The sequence below is a fragment of the Ranitomeya variabilis genome, chromosome 4 (genome assembly GCF_051348905.1).
Source record: "Ranitomeya variabilis isolate aRanVar5 chromosome 4, aRanVar5.hap1, whole genome shotgun sequence".
NCBI classification, from domain to species: Eukaryota; Metazoa; Chordata; class Amphibia; order Anura; family Dendrobatidae; genus Ranitomeya; species Ranitomeya variabilis.
Genome location: NC_135235.1, coordinates 397,559,698 through 397,577,523, shown reverse-complemented (window position 1 = coordinate 397,577,523; position 17,826 = coordinate 397,559,698). Strand labels below are relative to the sequence as shown.

At 45.1% G+C, this 17,826-nt stretch overlaps 1 protein-coding gene across 4 annotated transcripts in view; it reads right to left on the bottom strand.

Annotated features, from left to right (window-relative positions):
• Positions 1-17,826, bottom strand: part of LOC143764883 (uncharacterized) — a 138,074-nt gene that overhangs the window by 102,545 nt on the left and 17,703 nt on the right. For all 4 annotated transcript variants that reach the window (XM_077250953.1, XM_077250955.1, XM_077250956.1 and 1 more), the window contains exon 2: positions 11,748-11,861. In XM_077250953.1, the coding sequence (XP_077107068.1) occupies positions 11,748-11,861 (114 nt within the window). The remainder of the gene's footprint in view (positions 1-11,747; positions 11,862-17,826) is intronic.

The following is a 17,826-nucleotide window of genomic DNA, read 5'->3' as shown; positions in this document are numbered from 1 at the left end:
CTGAAGGACTTGACAGAGGTCTTGGAGCTTCGACCACTGCACACCAGACAACTCCATGTCTGCCATCCAACTGCCTGCCCGTGTATGTGTATCCTCCCACAAATACATGACAGCACACCTCTGCACGCACAGCCTCTGAAGCATGTGCAGTGTAGAGTTCCACCTTGTTGCAACGTCTATTATTAGGCGGTGCTGGGGAAGAATCAGTGATCGCTGATGGTTAAGCATACGGCTGGAGTGTACGGACGACCGGCGGATGTGCGAGCAAAGTCTGCACACCTTCAGGAGCAGGGCTGGTAAATCAGGGTAATTCTTGAGGAAGCACTGCACCACAAGGTTCAAGGTGTGAGCCAGGCAAGGTATGTGTTTCATTTCGGAAAGGGCTATGGCAGCCATAAAATTCCTTCCGTTATCACTGACTACCTTACCTGCCTCAAGATGTACACTGCCCAGCCATGACTGAGTTTCTTGCTGCAAGTACTCGGCCAGTACTTCCGCGGTGTGTCTGTTGTCGCCCAAACACTTCATTTGCAGCACAGCCTGCTGACGCTTACCACTAGCTGTTCCATAATGGGACACTACGGGTGCAACACTGGCAGCTGCAGATGGAGTGTTCATGCGACTGAGCTCTGTGGACGAGCTTTCGCTTCTGGAGGAGGAGGAGGAGGTGCAAACGCCTACAGCCAACTGTTTCCTAGACCGTGGGCTAGGCAGAACTGTGCCACTATGGCTGTCCCTTGTGGACCCTGCATCCACCACATTAACCCAGTGTGCCGTGATGGACACATAACGTCCGTGGCCATGCCTACTAGTCCATGCATCAGTTGTTAGGTGCGCCTTTCTACTGACCGATTGCCTCAGTGCATGGACAATGCGTTCTTTGACATGTTGGTGGAGTGCTGGGATGGCTTTTCTCGCAAAGAAGTGTCGACTGGGTAGGTCATAGCGTGGTACTGCGTAGGCCATCAGGGCTTTGAAAGATTCGCTTTCAACCAACCGGTAAGGCATCATCTCTAACGAGATTAGTCGAGCAATGTAGCCATTCAAACCCTGTGTACACGGATGAGAGGAAGAGTACTTTCTTTTTCTATCTAGAGTCTCTTGTAGGCTGAGCTGGACTTTAGAGCTGCATATGGTGGAACTAGCGGGGGGGTGGACATGGCAGATTGAGAGAGGCTTGGTGATGGTATTCTTGATGTGGGCCTACCTACAGTGTTTCCAACCAAGAACCTTGTGATTCCCGGACCCTGACTGCTTTGGCCTTGCGACAATACCTCCACATTTGTTACTGGTGGTGCCATAACCGGTGGGCTTCCAGTGAGGGAAGTCTTTTCTTCCCTCTTTACCTCTGGGTGGCTCAGGAGTTTGGCGATGGCATGGATGTTCAGGAATTGGCTTCTCGTGTGGATCAACTTGCTGCTAGAGTACAGGGTATTTCTGATTATATCGTCCAGACTCCGGTTTTAGAGCCTAGAATTCCAACTCCTGATTTGTTTTTTGGGGACAGGTCCAAATTTTTGAGCTTTAAGAATAACTGTAAACTGTTTTTTGCTCTTAAACCCTGTTCCTCTGGTGATCCCATCCAGCAGGTTAAAATAGTCATCTCTCTGCTGCGTGGTGATCCTCAGGATTGGGCATTTTCCCTGGAACCTGGGAATCCGGCTTTGCTTAATGTAGACACCTTTTTCCAGGCGCTAGGGTTATTGTATGATGAACCTAATTCAGTGGATCATGCTGAGAAGACCTTGTTGGCCCTGTGTCAGGGTCAAGAAGCGGCAGAATCGTATTGCCAGAAATTTAGAAAATGGTCTGTGCTGACTAAATGGAATGAGGATGCCTTGGCGGCAATTTTCAGAGAGGGTCTTTCTGAATCCGTTAAAGATATTATGGTGGGGTTCCCCACGCCTGCTGGTCTGAGTGATTCTATGTCTCTGGCTATTCAGATTGATCGGCGCTTGCACGAGCGCAGAGTTGTGCACACTATGGCGTTGTCTTCCGAGCGAAGTCCTGAGCCTATGCAGTGTGATAGGATTGTGTCTAGAGCTGAACGACAAGGATTCAGACGTCAGAATAGGTTGTGTTTTCACTGCGGCGATTCTGCTCATGTTATTTCTGATTGCCCTAAGCGTACCAAGAGAATCGCTAGTTCCGTTACCATCAGTACTGTACAACCTAAATTTCTGTTATCTGAGACCCTGATCTGCTCATTATCGTCATTTTCTGTCATGGCATTTGTGGATTCAGGCGCCGCTTTAATCTTAATGGACTTAGAATTTGCCAGACGTTGTGGTTTCCCCTTGCAGCCTTTGCAGAGTCCTATTCCTTTGAGGGGCATTGATGCTACACCGTTGGCTAAAAATAAACCTTAGTTTTGGACACAGCTGACCATGTGCATGGCGCCAGCCCATCAGGAAGATTGTCGTTTTCTGGTGTTGCATAATTTGCATGATGCTATTGTGCTGGGTTTCCCATGGTTACAGGTGCATAATCCGGTATTAGATTGGAAATCTATGTCTGTGATTAGTTGGGGTTGTCAGGGGGTTCATGGTGACGTTCCTTTGATGTCAATTGCCTCCTCCCCCTCTTCTGAAATTCCTGAGTTTTTGTCAGATTTCCAGGATGTATTCGATGAGCCCAAGTCCAGTTCCCTTCCACCACATAGGGACTGTGATTGTGCTGTTGACTTGATTCCAGGCTGTAAGTTCCCTAAGGGCTGACTTTTCAACCTGTCTGTGCCTGAACATGCCGCCATGCGAAGCTATGTTAAGGAGTCTTTGGAGAAGGGGCATATTCGGCCATCTTCTTCACCATTGGGAGCAGTTTTTTTTTTTGTTGCCAAGAAGGATGGTTCCTTGAGACCCTGTATTGATTATCACCTCTTGAATAAGATCACAGTCAAATTCCAATACCCTTTGCCTTTGCTTTCTGATTTGTTTGCTAGGATTAAGGGGGCTAGTTGGTTTACTAAGATTGACCTTCGAGGGGCATATAATCTTGTTCGTATTAAGCAGGGTGATGAATGGAAAACTGCGTTTAATACGCCCGAAGGCCATTTTGAATACCTTGTGATGCCATTCGGGCTCTCTAATGCTCCATCTGTGTTTCAGTCCTTCATGCATGATATCTTTCGGAATTATCTTGATAAATTCATGATTGCATATTTGGATGATATTTTGATTTTTTCAGATGATTGGGAGGCTCATGTGAAACAAGTCAGGATGGTATTTCAGATCCTTCGTGATAATGCTTTGTTTGTGAAGGGGTCTAAGTGCCTCTTTGGAGTACAGAAGGTTTCTTTTTTGGGCTTCATTTTTTCTCCCTCATCTATAGAAATGGATCCGGTTAAGGTTCAGGCCATTCATGATTGGATCCAGCCCACATCCGTGAAGAGCCTTCAGAAATTTTTGGGCTTTGCTAATTTTTATCGCCGTTTCATTGCCAACTTCTCCAGTGTGGTTAAACCCCTGACCGATTTGACAAAGAAAGGCGCTGATGTGACGAATTGGTCCTCTGCGGCTGTTTCTGCCTTTCAGGAGCTTAAACGCCAATTTACTTCTGCCCCTGTGTTGCGTCAGCCGGATGTTTCTCTTCCTTTTCAGGTTGAGGTTGACGCTTCTGAGATTGGGGCAGGGGCCGTTTTGTCTCAGAGGAATTCTGATGGTTCTGTGATGAAACCGTGTGCCTTCTTTTCTCGAAAGTTTTCGCTTAAGGAACGCAATTATGATGTCGGCAATCGTGAGATGTTGGCTATGAAGTGGGCATTTGAGGAGTGGCGACATTGGCTTGAGGGGGCCAAGCACCGTATTGTGGTCTTGACCGATCATAAGAATCTGATTTATCTCGAGTCTGCCAAACGGCTGAATCCTAGACAGGCCCGATGGTCCCTGTTTTTCTCCCGTTTTGATTTTGTGGTCTCGTATCTTCCGGGTTCTAAGAATGTTAAGGTGGATGCCCTCTCTAGGAGCTTTTTGCCTGATTCTCCTGGGGTCCTTGAGCCGGTCGGCATTCTGAAGGAAGGGGTGATTCTTTCTGCCATCTCCCCTGATTTACGACGGGTTCTTCAGGAATTTCAGGCTGATAAACCTGACCGCTGTCCAGTGGTGAAACTGTTTGTTCCTGACAGATGGACTAGTAAAGTGATTTCTGAGGTTCATTGTTCTGTGTTGGCTGGCCATCCTGGGATTTTCGGTACCAGAGATTTGGTTGGTAGGTCCTTTTGGTGGCCTTCTTTGTCACGGGATGTGCGTTCCTTTGTGCAGTCCTGTGGGACTTGTGCGCGGGCCAAGCCTTGCTGTTCCCGCGCTAGTGGGTTGCTTTTGCCTTTGCCGGTCCCTGAGAGGCCTTGGATGCATATTTCTATGGATTTTATTTCAGATCTTCCGGTTTCTCAGAGGATGTCGGTTATCTCGGTGGTTTGTGACCGGTTTTCTAAGATGGTTCATTTGGTACCTTTGTCTAAATTGCCTTCCTCTTCTGATTTGGTTCCGTTGTTTTTTCAGCATGTGGTTCGTTTGCATGGCATTCCGGAGAATATTGTGTCCGATAGAGGTTCCCAGTTTGTTTCTAGGTTTTGGCGGGCCTTTTGTGCTAGGCTGGGCATTGATTTGTCTTTTTCTTCTGCATTTCATCCTCAGACAAATGGCTAAACCAAGCGAACTAATCAGACTTTGAAAACTTATTTGAGATGCTTTGTGTCTGCTGATCAGGATGATTGGGTGGCTTTCTTGCCATTGGCCGAGTTTGCCCTTAATAATCGGGCTAGTTCTGGTACCTTGGTTTCACCCTTCTTTTGTAATTCTGGTTTTCATCCTCGTTTTTCTTCAGGGCAGGTTGAGCCTTCTGATTGTCCTGGGGTGGACTCTGTGGTTGATAGGTTGCAGCAAATTTGGGCTCATGTTGTGGACAATTTGGTGTTGTCTCAGGAGGAGGCTCAGCGTTTTGCTAACCGTCGCCGGTGTGTTGGTTCCCGGCTTCGGGTTGGGGATTTGGTCTGGTTGTCTTCCCGTCATGTTCCTATGAAGGTTTCTTCTCCTAAGTTCAAGCCTCGGTTTATTGGTCCTTATAGGATTTCTGAGATTATCAATCCAGTGTCTTTTCGTTTGGCTCTTCCAGCCTCGTTTTCCATCCATAATGTTTTTCATAGATCTTTGTTGCGGAAATATGTGGTGCCCGTTGTTCCCTCTGCTGATCCTCCTGCCCTGGTGTTGATTGATGGGGAGCTGGAGTATGTGGTTGAGAAGATTTTGGATTCTCATTTTTCGAGGTGGAAGCTTCAGTATCTTATCAAATGGAAGGGTTATGGCCTGGAGGATAATTCTTGGGTTGTTGCCTCCGATGTTCATGCTGACGATTTGGTTCGTGCCTTTCATTTGGCTCGTCCTGATCGGCCTGGGGGCTCTGGTGAGGGTTCGGTGACCCCTCCTCAAGGGGGGGGGTACTGTTGTGAATTCTGCTCTTGGGCTCCCTCCTGTGGTTATAAATGGTAGCGCTGCTGTCTTTGGATCGCAGCATTCATCAGGTGTGTCCACTTATTGCAATTCTGACTGGGCTATTTAGTCTTGCTTGACCCTTTAGTCAGTGCCAGGTGTCCATTGTTCCTAGAGGATTCACATCCCTGCCTGGTCTCTCCTGCTTTGCTGTTTATTTCAACAAAGATAAGTTCTGGCTTTGATTTTTGCAGTCCACATGCTGTGAGCCTTATTGTTCAGTTCTTTTCCATGTTTTGTCTTGTCCAGCTTGGTCTGTATAAGGATTTGTTTAGCCAAGCTGGTATCTCTGGAGATGCAGATATACCCTCCATATCTTTAGTTAGATGTGGAGATTTTGTATTTTCTGTGGTGGATATTTTCTAGTGGTTTAATACTGACCGCATAGTACTATGTCCTATCCTTTCTATTTAGCTAGAGTGGCCTCCTTTGCTAAATCCTGATTTCTGTCTGCGTATGTTATTTCCCTCTCCTCTCACAGTCAATATTTGTGGGGGGCTGTCTATCCTTTGGGGATTTTCTCTGAGGCAAGATAGTTTTCCCTTTTCTATCTCTAGGGGTATTTAGTCCTCCGGCTGTGTCGAGATGTCTAGGGAGTGTTAGGTACTTTCCACGGCTACTTCTAGATGCGGTGTTAAGTTCAGGGTCTGCGGTCAGTACAGGTACCACCTTCTCCAGAGTACGTCTCATGCTGCTCCTAGGCCACCAGATCATAACAGCTATGGAATACCTTTTCAGGCTTTGCACGCTGTGCTACTATCACCGGATTGCAACTCTGTCCTACACCTGTTGTAGTTTTTGACACACGTTTTGGGCATGATGCGGGCCTGCCAGATGACAGCTTTTGCGATGTAAATGGATGCAGCAGATCATCCTCCTCCGCTTCTGAGCTACAGGCAGCAGCACCCTCTTCCCCCAATGGCTGCCAATCAGGGTCAACAACTGGGTCATCTATCACCTCCTCTTCTATGTCCAGTGCACCTTCCTCTGTGTCACCGTGTAAGCCGGTGCTATAGCGTTCGGGACGGGGCACCATAGTCTCATCAGGGTCAGATTCTGGCTCAGTACACTGTGAGGGCAATGTTGTGATCTGAGTCAATGGAACAGCATAATGATCTAGCTGTGGCTGTGCATCTGTGCACTCCATGTCCGATTCATCTTGTAATAGGCATGGCCTGTTAACAATTTCCCTTTCTAACCCAGGCACGGTATGTGTAAAGAGCTCCATGGAGTAACCTGTTGTGTCGTCTGATGCATCCTTCACTGTTGTTCTGGGTGAAGGACACAAGGAAGCGACTTGTACCTGACCGGGAGCATCCACGACGCGCTGCTTTTAAATTTTGCACTTTCCGAAGAGGAGGCGAAAGAGCTAGAGGCAGAGTCAGCAAGGAAAGCCAAAACTTTTTCCTGCTGCTCCGGCTTTAAAAGCGGTTTTCCTACTCCCAGAAAAGGGAGCGTTCGAGGCCTTGTGTAGCCAGACGATGACGCTGGCTCAACAACTCGAGACTTGGGTGCTATATTGCTTTTCCCACGACCACCTGATGCTCCACGACCACCACCACTACCATCATTACCAGCTGGCAATGACCGCCCACGGCCACGACCTCTTCCACCAGACTTCCTCATTCTTGGAAAACTGTAACCAAACTAACAACCGTTATATGGTACTGTAAAACCAGGTAGAAGGTGTACATAAACTTGTTGTGAATTAAAATTTCCCTTTATAGGTGTGGGAGACTGCTGGGAAAATCAGGCTCACTGTATTACATTACACAGTTTCAGTGTCAGAAAGTGGCTGGCAGATATGCCACAAACAGGACTGACGCAGATGCAGTCAGTGGCAATAGAAATCTCCCTTTTTATGTGTGGGAGACAGCAGAAAAATCAGGCCCACTGTATTACACTACACAGTTTGAGTGGCAGAAAGTGGCTGGCAGATATGCCACAAACAGGACTGACGCAGATGCACTCAGTGGCAATATAAATCTCCCTTTTTATGTGTGGGAGAATGCAGGAAAAAATCAGGCCCACTGTATTACACTACACAGTTTGCTTGGCAGAAAGTGGCTGGCAGATATATAAAAAAATACAAGGGCCGTAGTAGAATTTCAATCTCCCTACAATGATCAAAGGACAAATATGGCAGCAATAAAAAGGACTGCTGCACACAAGAGTGTGGACAAAGAAACAAGAGAACTGCAGAAAGAAGCAACAGGATTTTTGCTTTGAAAAAAGCAGTTGGTTTGCACAGCGGCGTACATACAGCAATGCAGCTATCAAGGAGCCTTATAAGCTACAGAGCTGATGCACAGAAATCTAGCCTCCACTGTCCCTGCAAAGTAAAGGTGGTGTTAGACAGTGTAAATCGCTACAGCACAAGCGGTTTGGGGGTTAATATTTCCTCCCTAACAATATCCCTGCTTCTGACGAAGCTACAGCAACCTCTCCCTATGCTCAGATCGGCAGCAGTAAGATGGCGGTCGGCGTGCATGCCCCTTTATAGCCCCTGTGACGCCGCTGAAAGCAAGCCAATCACTGTAATGCCCTTCTCTAAGATGGTGGGGACTGAGACCTATGTCATCACGCTGCCCACACTCTGCGTGCACCTTCATTGGCTGAGAAATGGCGCTTAAAGCGTCATACGAAACGCGACTTTGGGGCGAAAATCGCCGACCGCATGGCCTATCCCACACTGGGATCGGGTCGGGTTTCACGAAACCCGACTTTCCCGAAAGTCGGCGATTTATGAAATTGACCGATCTGTTTCGCTCAACCCTACTGACTACGCCTTTGTTTCTTCCCTCTGTTTATGATGTACCATCCTGGCTCTTGACCTTGGACTTCTTGACTACCCTGACTCACAACTTGTCTGTGAGAAGTGACTCTGCATTACACCCTTACACTTTAGTATGCAATTTTCTTCGTTTTTTTGCAGACTTTTGATGGGCAAAAAACACGGACAGCCAAATAAACTATAATGTGTACATTTTCCTTCAGTGAAAACAATGTAAAGAATATGAAATATGATACATATACTTCAAAAAGAAGCCTTAAGGTCAACATTGCAGGATAATGTGCTCAAGTGGTTGAACTGGATATTTCAGACTTTCAAAATATGTTGTTATTTTGTTTCTATTTAAGGAGTAGCATCTCTCTTTGTGTAGAGTATCAAGCTGGTAAAAGGAAACTTATAGGCTATGCAATGCGCCTGTGGGAAATTAAGTACCGTATGCAAAATGTCTTTTCAGAGAAAAAGAGGATTCGATATCGACAGTTTAAGGAGGGTATCCGGCACTTTACAAAAAAACAAAAAATGTATCTAAGCACTAAAAGGCAGGTAATTGCAGCTTACCTGCCTGTTGTGTCTGGTGTCATTCTTCCCTGGCACAGAGTGATCACAGACCGCTCCTGCCGAGGATTCAGAAGCCTCTGCTGACGTCACTTCTACAGAGTGGACACTTCATTTCCAGGCCTCTTGGTTGATGAGCCGGGACTTCCGAGGTCATTCTGACGTGACAGCCGGATCCCCGCTGCCTAAATAGTGGAGCCAGCTGTCAATCAAAGTGTCCTCGGAAGTCTCACCCTGTCGCATCAGCAGACGCAGCTGAATCCCCGGCAGGAGCGTACTGTGACCGCTCTGTGCTGGGAAGAACAGCGCCATACACAACAGGCAGGGAAGTTTCAAATTATCTGCCTGTTAGTGCTTAGTTACATTTTTAGTATTTTGTAAAGGATTTATATCCTTTAATGAGCTACATGAATTAGGATAAAAGCCAAACCAGATACTTTATTTGCAGACGTGTTTTGGGATGTTTTCCCCTCATCAGTGGAAAAGTAATAGTTTGGATTGGTTGGATGAGAGATCTCTGACAGGATTTTATGGGGGTAGCATCTCTTCTTGTGAAGAGTACCAAGGTGGTTTAAGGCGACTTCTAGGCCAAGAGTACACACATAAGCAAAGCGGGCACCACCCAAAATACGGGATCAGCCTGCAGCATGTTGAGATCAAACATGTAGAAATACAAAAAAAACATGCTATATACACAGGGATCACCAAACATAAATAAAAAAATTTGGGCTGTTTGTTTCAATAAAATCTCTATTTATTTCTGATGATCGCTGTGTATATAGCATTTTTCTTTTTGTCTTTCTATGTGACTTCTAGGCCATACAATGTTCCTCTGGGAAATTAAATATGCAAACTATTTTCAGACAGGAAGAGGAACAGAACTTTAGGAGAGGTGGGGTGTTTGAGACTCACACTGGCTCATAGACTTTCTATTGACATTATATTCAGTTTCGAAGGTAAGCAGAGCTCAGCTGAGCACCTCTGCCCCTTTATTTCTGTAACCACAGCTTTTCTCCATATATTGGAGATATACAGGCAGTGCCACAGTAAACAACAGTGCCAGATTAAAAGTGTCTCCCAAAATAATAATAATAAACAAAAAATGCCATTTATTGTGCCCCAGACATTTGTTGTGTCCCAAATAGTGATAGTGTACCATACTTTTAAAGTGCCACATTTTGTAGTCAACACATTATTAGACTACAGAATGAAAATGTGCAACTTTTGTCCTTCCTCTTAGAGACCCACACAAAATTAATAGCCCCTCAGTGCCATCACATACTAACAATATCCACTGGTATGCATCCTAAAAAATAATAAGAAAAAGCTTATAGTACTATAACTGATGTGTAAAACAAAAAAGAAAAGTATGTTACTGTAATGTTCTAGAACAGTGAAGGAGTTAATGTTTGCAATCATGGTCTAAGGCTATAGGTGGATTAATGATGGTATCATTGTTGGCATAAAAAAACACCATAAGAGGAAAGACCTCCACTATTCTAAACAAAAAAACACCAGTATACAGGCAGAGATGCTTACCTGTTCAAGGCCTCCAACAATTGCACTAACCAAGGTGCAGCGGACCCAAGTTAAGATGGCAAATACACAGGTGCAAATAATACCGATAATGCAGTCACCCTACGATCAGGAATTGGCCGCTTGGTACACCTGTGCAAACAAATTGTCTGTATGTGGCATGTTCACACAGGAATGCAAAGTATATGGCTCAAAGACCTCTTTCCTTTTATGGTGTTTTTTTAGAGTAGGACTGCCAATATGTAATCGTGATCGTAGGGTGGCTGCATTATCGGTATTATTTGCACCATTATTTATTAGTGGAGGTCTTTCCTCTTATGGTGTTTTTTTAGATTAGGACTGCCAATATGTAAGGACCCTTGACGCAGGTTGGCAGCTTAAATATTGTGGCCATAATATCGACCAATACCTTGCATACATTGTTATGTTTTTGGTGCACTGTATATTTTTTCAGGGTGCGGCTGGGCCCTAGATGGCTCTGTACATTGTGGCCTCTGTTCACACAGGATGCATCATGGTGAGCCCGCTACATGGCGTCATTAATAGGCTTTGAGCCATACACTTTGCATTCCTGTGTGAACATGCCACATACAGACTATTTGTTTGCACAGGTGCACCAAGGGGCCAATTCCTGATTGTAGGGTGGCTGCATTATCGGTATTATTGCACCTTTGTATTTGCCATCTTAACTTGGGTCCGCTGCACCTTGGTTAGTGCAATTGTTGGAGGCCTTGAACAGGTAAGCATCTCTGCCTGTATACTGGTGTTGTTTTGTTTATCACTGTTGGCATAGGCTGAACAAGGGTTAATTGTAGTATCTTTAGTGGTCTACAAGAAAGAGATAATGTTTATGTCATGTGGGTCACCATCCAGATGCCAGGTTTGCCCCTGAAGCAAGAAGGCTGAGACTAGAATGGACAGGGACACCCCTCACACAAACAATTCCCTACGCTTCACTCTCTGTCTATTGATTGCTCTCATAACTCCTTTATCCTCATCCCTGTCACAGAATGCTCCCCATAGCACCCTGTGTTACAATGACTGGGAGCACAGACCAGTGGCAAATCTAGGGAAGGAAAGGCAGGACATTTGTTGCTGGCGCAGGGGACACCATTGGGCTGCCTGATGCAACGATCTGAGGAGTCTCCCAGGTGGTTGCATTATGCCGTCTCCAAGAATGGTATTCGACTGTACTCTGAGCCAACTGTAAAACTGACCAATTAATGCACTAATTATCTTCATTTTTATAGTTACATTCTATATAGTACTAATGCAGTCTAAAATTTATAGATTAAATGTTTGCATACATCTTAGTGCTTACAGTGTGCTGCTGTATTCTTTTTTGTAGATGGATAGATTAGGAAATTGATACTTACAAATGGTGGTCCCCAGAAGATGATGTAACTGTACAATGTATAAATTTTGCCACCAAAAAAATTTAGGACAATTCCAAATGCAAGCTGAAAGATCGCCAAAACAATCTGAGCAATCTGTAAAATACAACAAATGTATCTATTTACTAATTAGCACAGATGAAATATTGTATCCTCTCCTCTCTTCACACAGGTATAACACTGCCTGCTGTCTATCATATGCTGCTTTTTCATTCTGCAACATTTTTTTAATGGTATATAAAAGTGCCTGCTGAATTTTTGCTATAATTCATTTGTTGCATTGTACCCAATACTCACTGCTGTGTATCCATGGTTGGGGTCACTATAGATGTCATCTGGTGAAAGGTGTTACAGCATATAGATGTAGCCAGGCCCAACTGCTATGTCAAGCTACCACCCAATATCGCTGCTCCCATTCACTTTCAAACTCCTGGAGCAGCACGTCCATGCTGAACTTTCCTCCCACCTCACACCTAACTTGCTCTTTGACAATCTACAATCTGGCTTCTGTCCCCATCATTCCACTGAGACACCCCTGACCAAAATTACTAATGACCTACTTACAGCCAAAGCTAATGGACAATACTCTATACTCCTCCTTCTAGACCTGTCCTCTGCTTTCGACACAGTTGACCACTGCCTCCTACTACAGATCCCATCTTCCTTTGGCATCAAAGACCTCACTCTATCCTGGATCTCCTCATACCTTTCCAACCGCACATTCAGCATCTCCCACTCCCACACTACTTCCTCATCCCACCCTCTCTGTTGGCGTCCCTCAAGGCTCTGTTCTAGGACCCCAGCTCTTCTCAATCTGTACACTTGCCCTGGGACAACTCATAAAGTCCCATGGATTCCTGTACCACCTTTATGCTGATGACACTCAGATCTACCTCTCTGGCTCAGGCGTCACCTCTCTGCTGTCCACAATCCCAGAGTGTCTATCTGCTGTCGGGACCACACTCAGTCGGAGCAGCCTTTGGAAGTGGGGAATCACCAGAAATAATACACAAGACACGTCTCGTATAGTATATCACTGGGAAGCCTCTGAAGCACGCCTGCCTTCAAGGTGCTATCCCCTCTTTATATAGTTGTACAGGTAGTTTCAGTGGTTATACAAGTTTTGCTTGTTTAAACAAAGAGAGAAAAGAGAAGACAAAAAAAAACAGTTTCGGCTATGTGATAGTTTCACAACAAACAAAACAGTACAGTTTCGCCTAAGTGGCAGTTTCACAAACAAAAAATAGGATTTCACACTATAGCTAAAATGTCCTTGAATGGACAGGTCAATATTGATCACAAATTCCTTTTTGGTTCATTGAGGTAACCATTTTTGTTCCGCTCTTCACAATCCCCCCTTTGACATATTCCATTCAAAACCTTGTCATATAGACGATTATTTTAGTCATTCTTTTTGTGATATTACAAAAAAAAAAAACTTTATATTCTCGCATCCATTACACAAAATTTATTTGTGCATACCGAGATACCCTTGAGTACAACCTTGAATAATACATATATAATTACAATAACTATAACTGTATGTATTAGGCTTTGCATAATCCCGGTAACCCACCCACCGATCCCCCTGAACCAATTGGCCGGGTTAAGAAAAGAAAAGGTATCTGACCACCAGCTATCCTTATTTTGGTCATTGTCTTTGTCATACTGATCCCTGAGTCGTTGTACGTCTTCTAATTTAAATCTCATACTCATAGTACTATTCGGGTCTATATAATGACAGCAGGTGGGTCCGATGATTTGACACATACCCCCTTGTGAGGCAGTTAGGTAATCCAATACCAGGGTATGTTGGTTAGTGACTATTATAAGCTGATTCTGTACAGCTATACTAGTATTTAATATGTCCAATATATCCCAAATCTGGTCATCTAGATAATCCGTGGCTCTAACTAATTTATCCCACATCTGTGTTAACATAGGATAAATAAAAATGGTACTAGCAATTTTGTTGGGAATTCCCATTTGTACTATATGTGGCCTCCCCGAGGGACGTGGTGAGTTATCTGCAGCTCTTTTATACAGTGTGTGCTTGGGCACGGCTTGCATATTCACTTGTTTGTTCGAAATTATGAAAGTAGCCGGGGTTAGGCGTCCTAATGTACAAGTACCCTTTATACCTACGGGAAGCCATTTATATGCTCCTTCTCCGCATATCCAAAATGTACCCTCAGGCAGATCCCACAAAGGTGAGTGCTGCAATACCAATCTGTGAGCCAAATCCACAAAACTAGATACATTCTGAAGCATACACCAAGAGGGTTTTTGTCCCAAGGGGCTACAGTACCCGGCTGCGGGATTCCCACATACATGCATTCCGTTGACATACTCATCGGATTCATTACAAACCAGGTTCCCCGGCTTACTTGTACAACTGTTTGCATCACCTTGGGGGAACAACTCGGAATGTTCCCATTTTCTATTATGTATGTACCTTTCCAATACTGTAGGTTTGAAAGCAACAGAGGAAGGGGTGGTTGTACTGAAACTGAGCTGTAGATTTTCAGTGGGGACCTGTCCTAAATCAGTTAATCCAGTCTTATTCCTAGGTACCCATGCTCCTCCTCTGAGTGCTAAATATTGTAAGTTGCCTATTTTTCCTGTAAGATTGCCCTGCCACCAAGGAAATTCTACCCATCCCACAACTGGTATGGCGATTGTAGTATTCCATAGTCTAGTATTGCCAGGTTGGTTGTTGGCCAGGTTGTCTGAACAATTAGGCCAAGCGAATATTTCTTCAGCTGACACGGGAACTGCTAGAAAAGGTATACTTGTGGCTGATACTGGTGAATGGGTACAGATCCAACAATCTGCCAGGGGTTGCGTATTATTTAACAAATCATGCACTAATTTTCTATGATGTTGTACGAATCTATTGTTCAAAGGGGCTAGAGAATTCAATCTTTCCCATGCCTCCGTTGAGGTTAACATTATTAACATCAATATCATGAGTCTTATACTGCTTTTTTGCAATGGCTTGCATGTATCCATGATGCCTTTCCTTCAAGCTTGACTGCTGTTGGAGTTGTTAACAGGACTTGGAAAGGTCCGTCAAATCTCGGTTCCAGAGTCTTTCTGGTGTGTCTTTTCACGTAGATTTGATCACCAGGTTCCAACTTGTGGCCTCCTTCGAGATTTTCTTGATCTGGAAGGGAAGCAAAAACTTGCGAATGCACTTTAGTTAAACGTTTTTGTAATTCTTGTACATAAGCAGTTAAAGTCTCAGTATTCAACATCAGTTGTTGTGGAAAATAACAACCCAAATTTGCTGCTCTACCAAAAAGAATCTCATGTGGTGACAGCTTAGCCTTCCCCCTTGGGGCGTTTCGGATGGAATACAGGGCAAGTGGTAGACACTCGGTCCAAGGCTTTCCTGTTTCTGCCATGGCCTTCTGGATTTTTAATTTTATTGTTCCATTTAATCTTTCCACTTTACCTGAACTCTGTGGGTGATACGGAGTGTGAAACTTGTTTTCTACTCCCAACATTTTCATAACATTCTGGAATATTTCTCCAGTAAAATGGGTACCCCTATCTGACTCGATCACCTCAGGCATGCCATAACGGGGTATCAGTTCATGTGCTATTTTAATGGCAGTAGTTTTTGCTGAGGCTTTACGAACTGGATAAGCCTCTGGCCACCCTGAGAACATGTCCACACACACAAGCACATATTCGTATCCATTGTACCTAGGAAGCTGGATGTAGTCGATCTGGAGTCTTTGAAAGGGATACAGTGGTCTTACATGATGCTTGGTTGGGGTTTTAATGGTCTGACCTGGATTGTGTGCCAAGCATATAGCGCATGCAGCACACATGTTCCGAGAGAAATTACCAAAGCCTGGAGCCAACCACCTTTCTTTTACCTTGAGCGTCATACCGTTTGCCGATACATGCGTAGGTAGGTGGAGGTCACTCGCCACTGCGGGGTACCAGGCTCTGGGTAAACACAACAAAGTTCCTTTTTTCCATAATCCTTGCTGATCTTCTGCCCCTTTTTTCTGCCACTGCCCTCGTTCTTCGTCGTCTACCTGTTTCTGAGCTTCCTTCAATCTCTCCTCATCATCTTCAGAGCTATCTAGTGTGTGGGCATGATGTAAGGGTTTACGTGCTGCCTGTTTTGCTGCTTTGTCGGCTTTATCGTTACCCCTGGCTTCCTCGGTGTCGAGTCTCACATGTGCAGCTACCTTTATCACCGCTATTTCTTTAGTTTCTTGTGCTGCCTCCAGAATCTGTCTAATGAGGGAGGCATGTTTAACAGGTTGGCCTGAAGCAGTCATATAACCTCTGGCTCTCCATATTACGCCAAAATCGAAAATAATGCCATGTGCATATCTAGAATCAGTGTATATGTTTGCTGTCTGATCTTTGGCTATTTTTAGAGCTTCAACTAATGCCGTAAGTTCTGCTTCTTGTGCAGACTGATTAGCAGGGAGAGGTTCTGCTTTCAGCACTTCATGCTGAGTTACTACCGCATAACCTGTATGAAATTGTCCATTCATATCTGCATATCTACTGCCATCTATGAAAAGTTCAAATGTAGCATTACAGAGTGGCTTGTCACGTACATTACGTAAGCCCTGAGTCTCTTGTTCCATTAATTGTACACAATCATGCATTGACTCTGATGGGTCAAAGGAGTTGGAGAGTGCAGTTTCCTCAGGTATGGTACCCCCCTCAGACTCTAAAGGGAGCAAAGACGCGAGATTAAGAGTCTGAACCCTGGCAAAGGAAATGTTGGGCGGCAGTAGTAGGGAACATTGGAGACGGAGGTGTCTGGCCATTGAAATATGTTTAGGTTGGACCTGGTTAAGAATGCCATGTACATCATGAGTGGTCTGAACTAGAAGTGGGTGATCAAGAACAATCTCAGAAGCTTTATCTAATAACAGTGAAATTGCGGCTACTACTCTTACACAAGAAGGTGCGGCTCTAGCTACAGGGTCCAGATGAGCTGATATGTATGCCACAGGTCTCTGTTTGTTTCCATGTTTTTGTGTGAGCACCCCTGTAGCATGTGAGGATATCTCAGCTGCCATCAATTGAAAAGGTTTAGTGTAGTCTGGGAGTCCCAAAGCCGGAGCTGATACCAGTGCTGTTTTTAAAGAGGAAAATGACTGTTTAGCCTCTTCACTGAGTGAATATGGCGTGTTGGCAATACAGTCATATAAAGACTGCATGAGTTGACTTGCATGTATGATCCACTGTCTACAGTGTGAAACAATACCCAGGAAAGCACGCAGCTGTTTGTGATTCCTGGGTTCAAGCATGTTACGTATGGCTTCCGTACGTTGAGGCGTGAGGTGTCTGATGCCCTGTGATATGCAGTGACCTAAAGGTACCGTCACATTAAGCGACGCTGCAGCGATAGCGACAACGATGCCGATCGCTGCAGCGTCGCTGTTGATCGCTGGAGAGCTGTCACACAGACCGCTCTCCAGCGACCAACGATGCCGAGGTCCCCGGGTAACCAGGGTAAACATCGGGTTGCTAAGCGCAGGGCCGCGCTTAGTAACCCGATGTTTACACTGGTTACCAGCGTAAAAGTAAAAAAAACAAACAGTACATGCTCACCTGCGCATCCCCCAGCGTCTGCTTCCTGACACTGACTGAGCTCCGGCCCTAACAGCACAGCGGTGACGTCAGCGCTGTGCTTTCACTTTCACTTTAGGGCCGGATCTCAGTCAGAGCAGGAAGCAGACGCTGGGGGACGCGCAGGTGAGCATGTTCTGTTTGGTTTTTTTACTTTTACGCTGGTAACCAGGGTAAACATCGGGTTACTAAGCGCGGCCCTGCGCTTAGTAACCCGATGTTTACCCTGGTTACCAGTGTAAAACATCGCTGGTATCGTTGCTTTTGGTGTCAAACACAACGATACACGGCGATCGGACGACCAAATAAAGTTCTGGACTTTATTCAGCGACCAGCGACATCACAGCAGGATCCTGATCGCTGCTGCGTGTCAAACTAAACGATATCGCTAGCGAGGACGCTGCAACGTCACGGATCGCTAGCGATATCGTTTAGTGTGACGGTACCT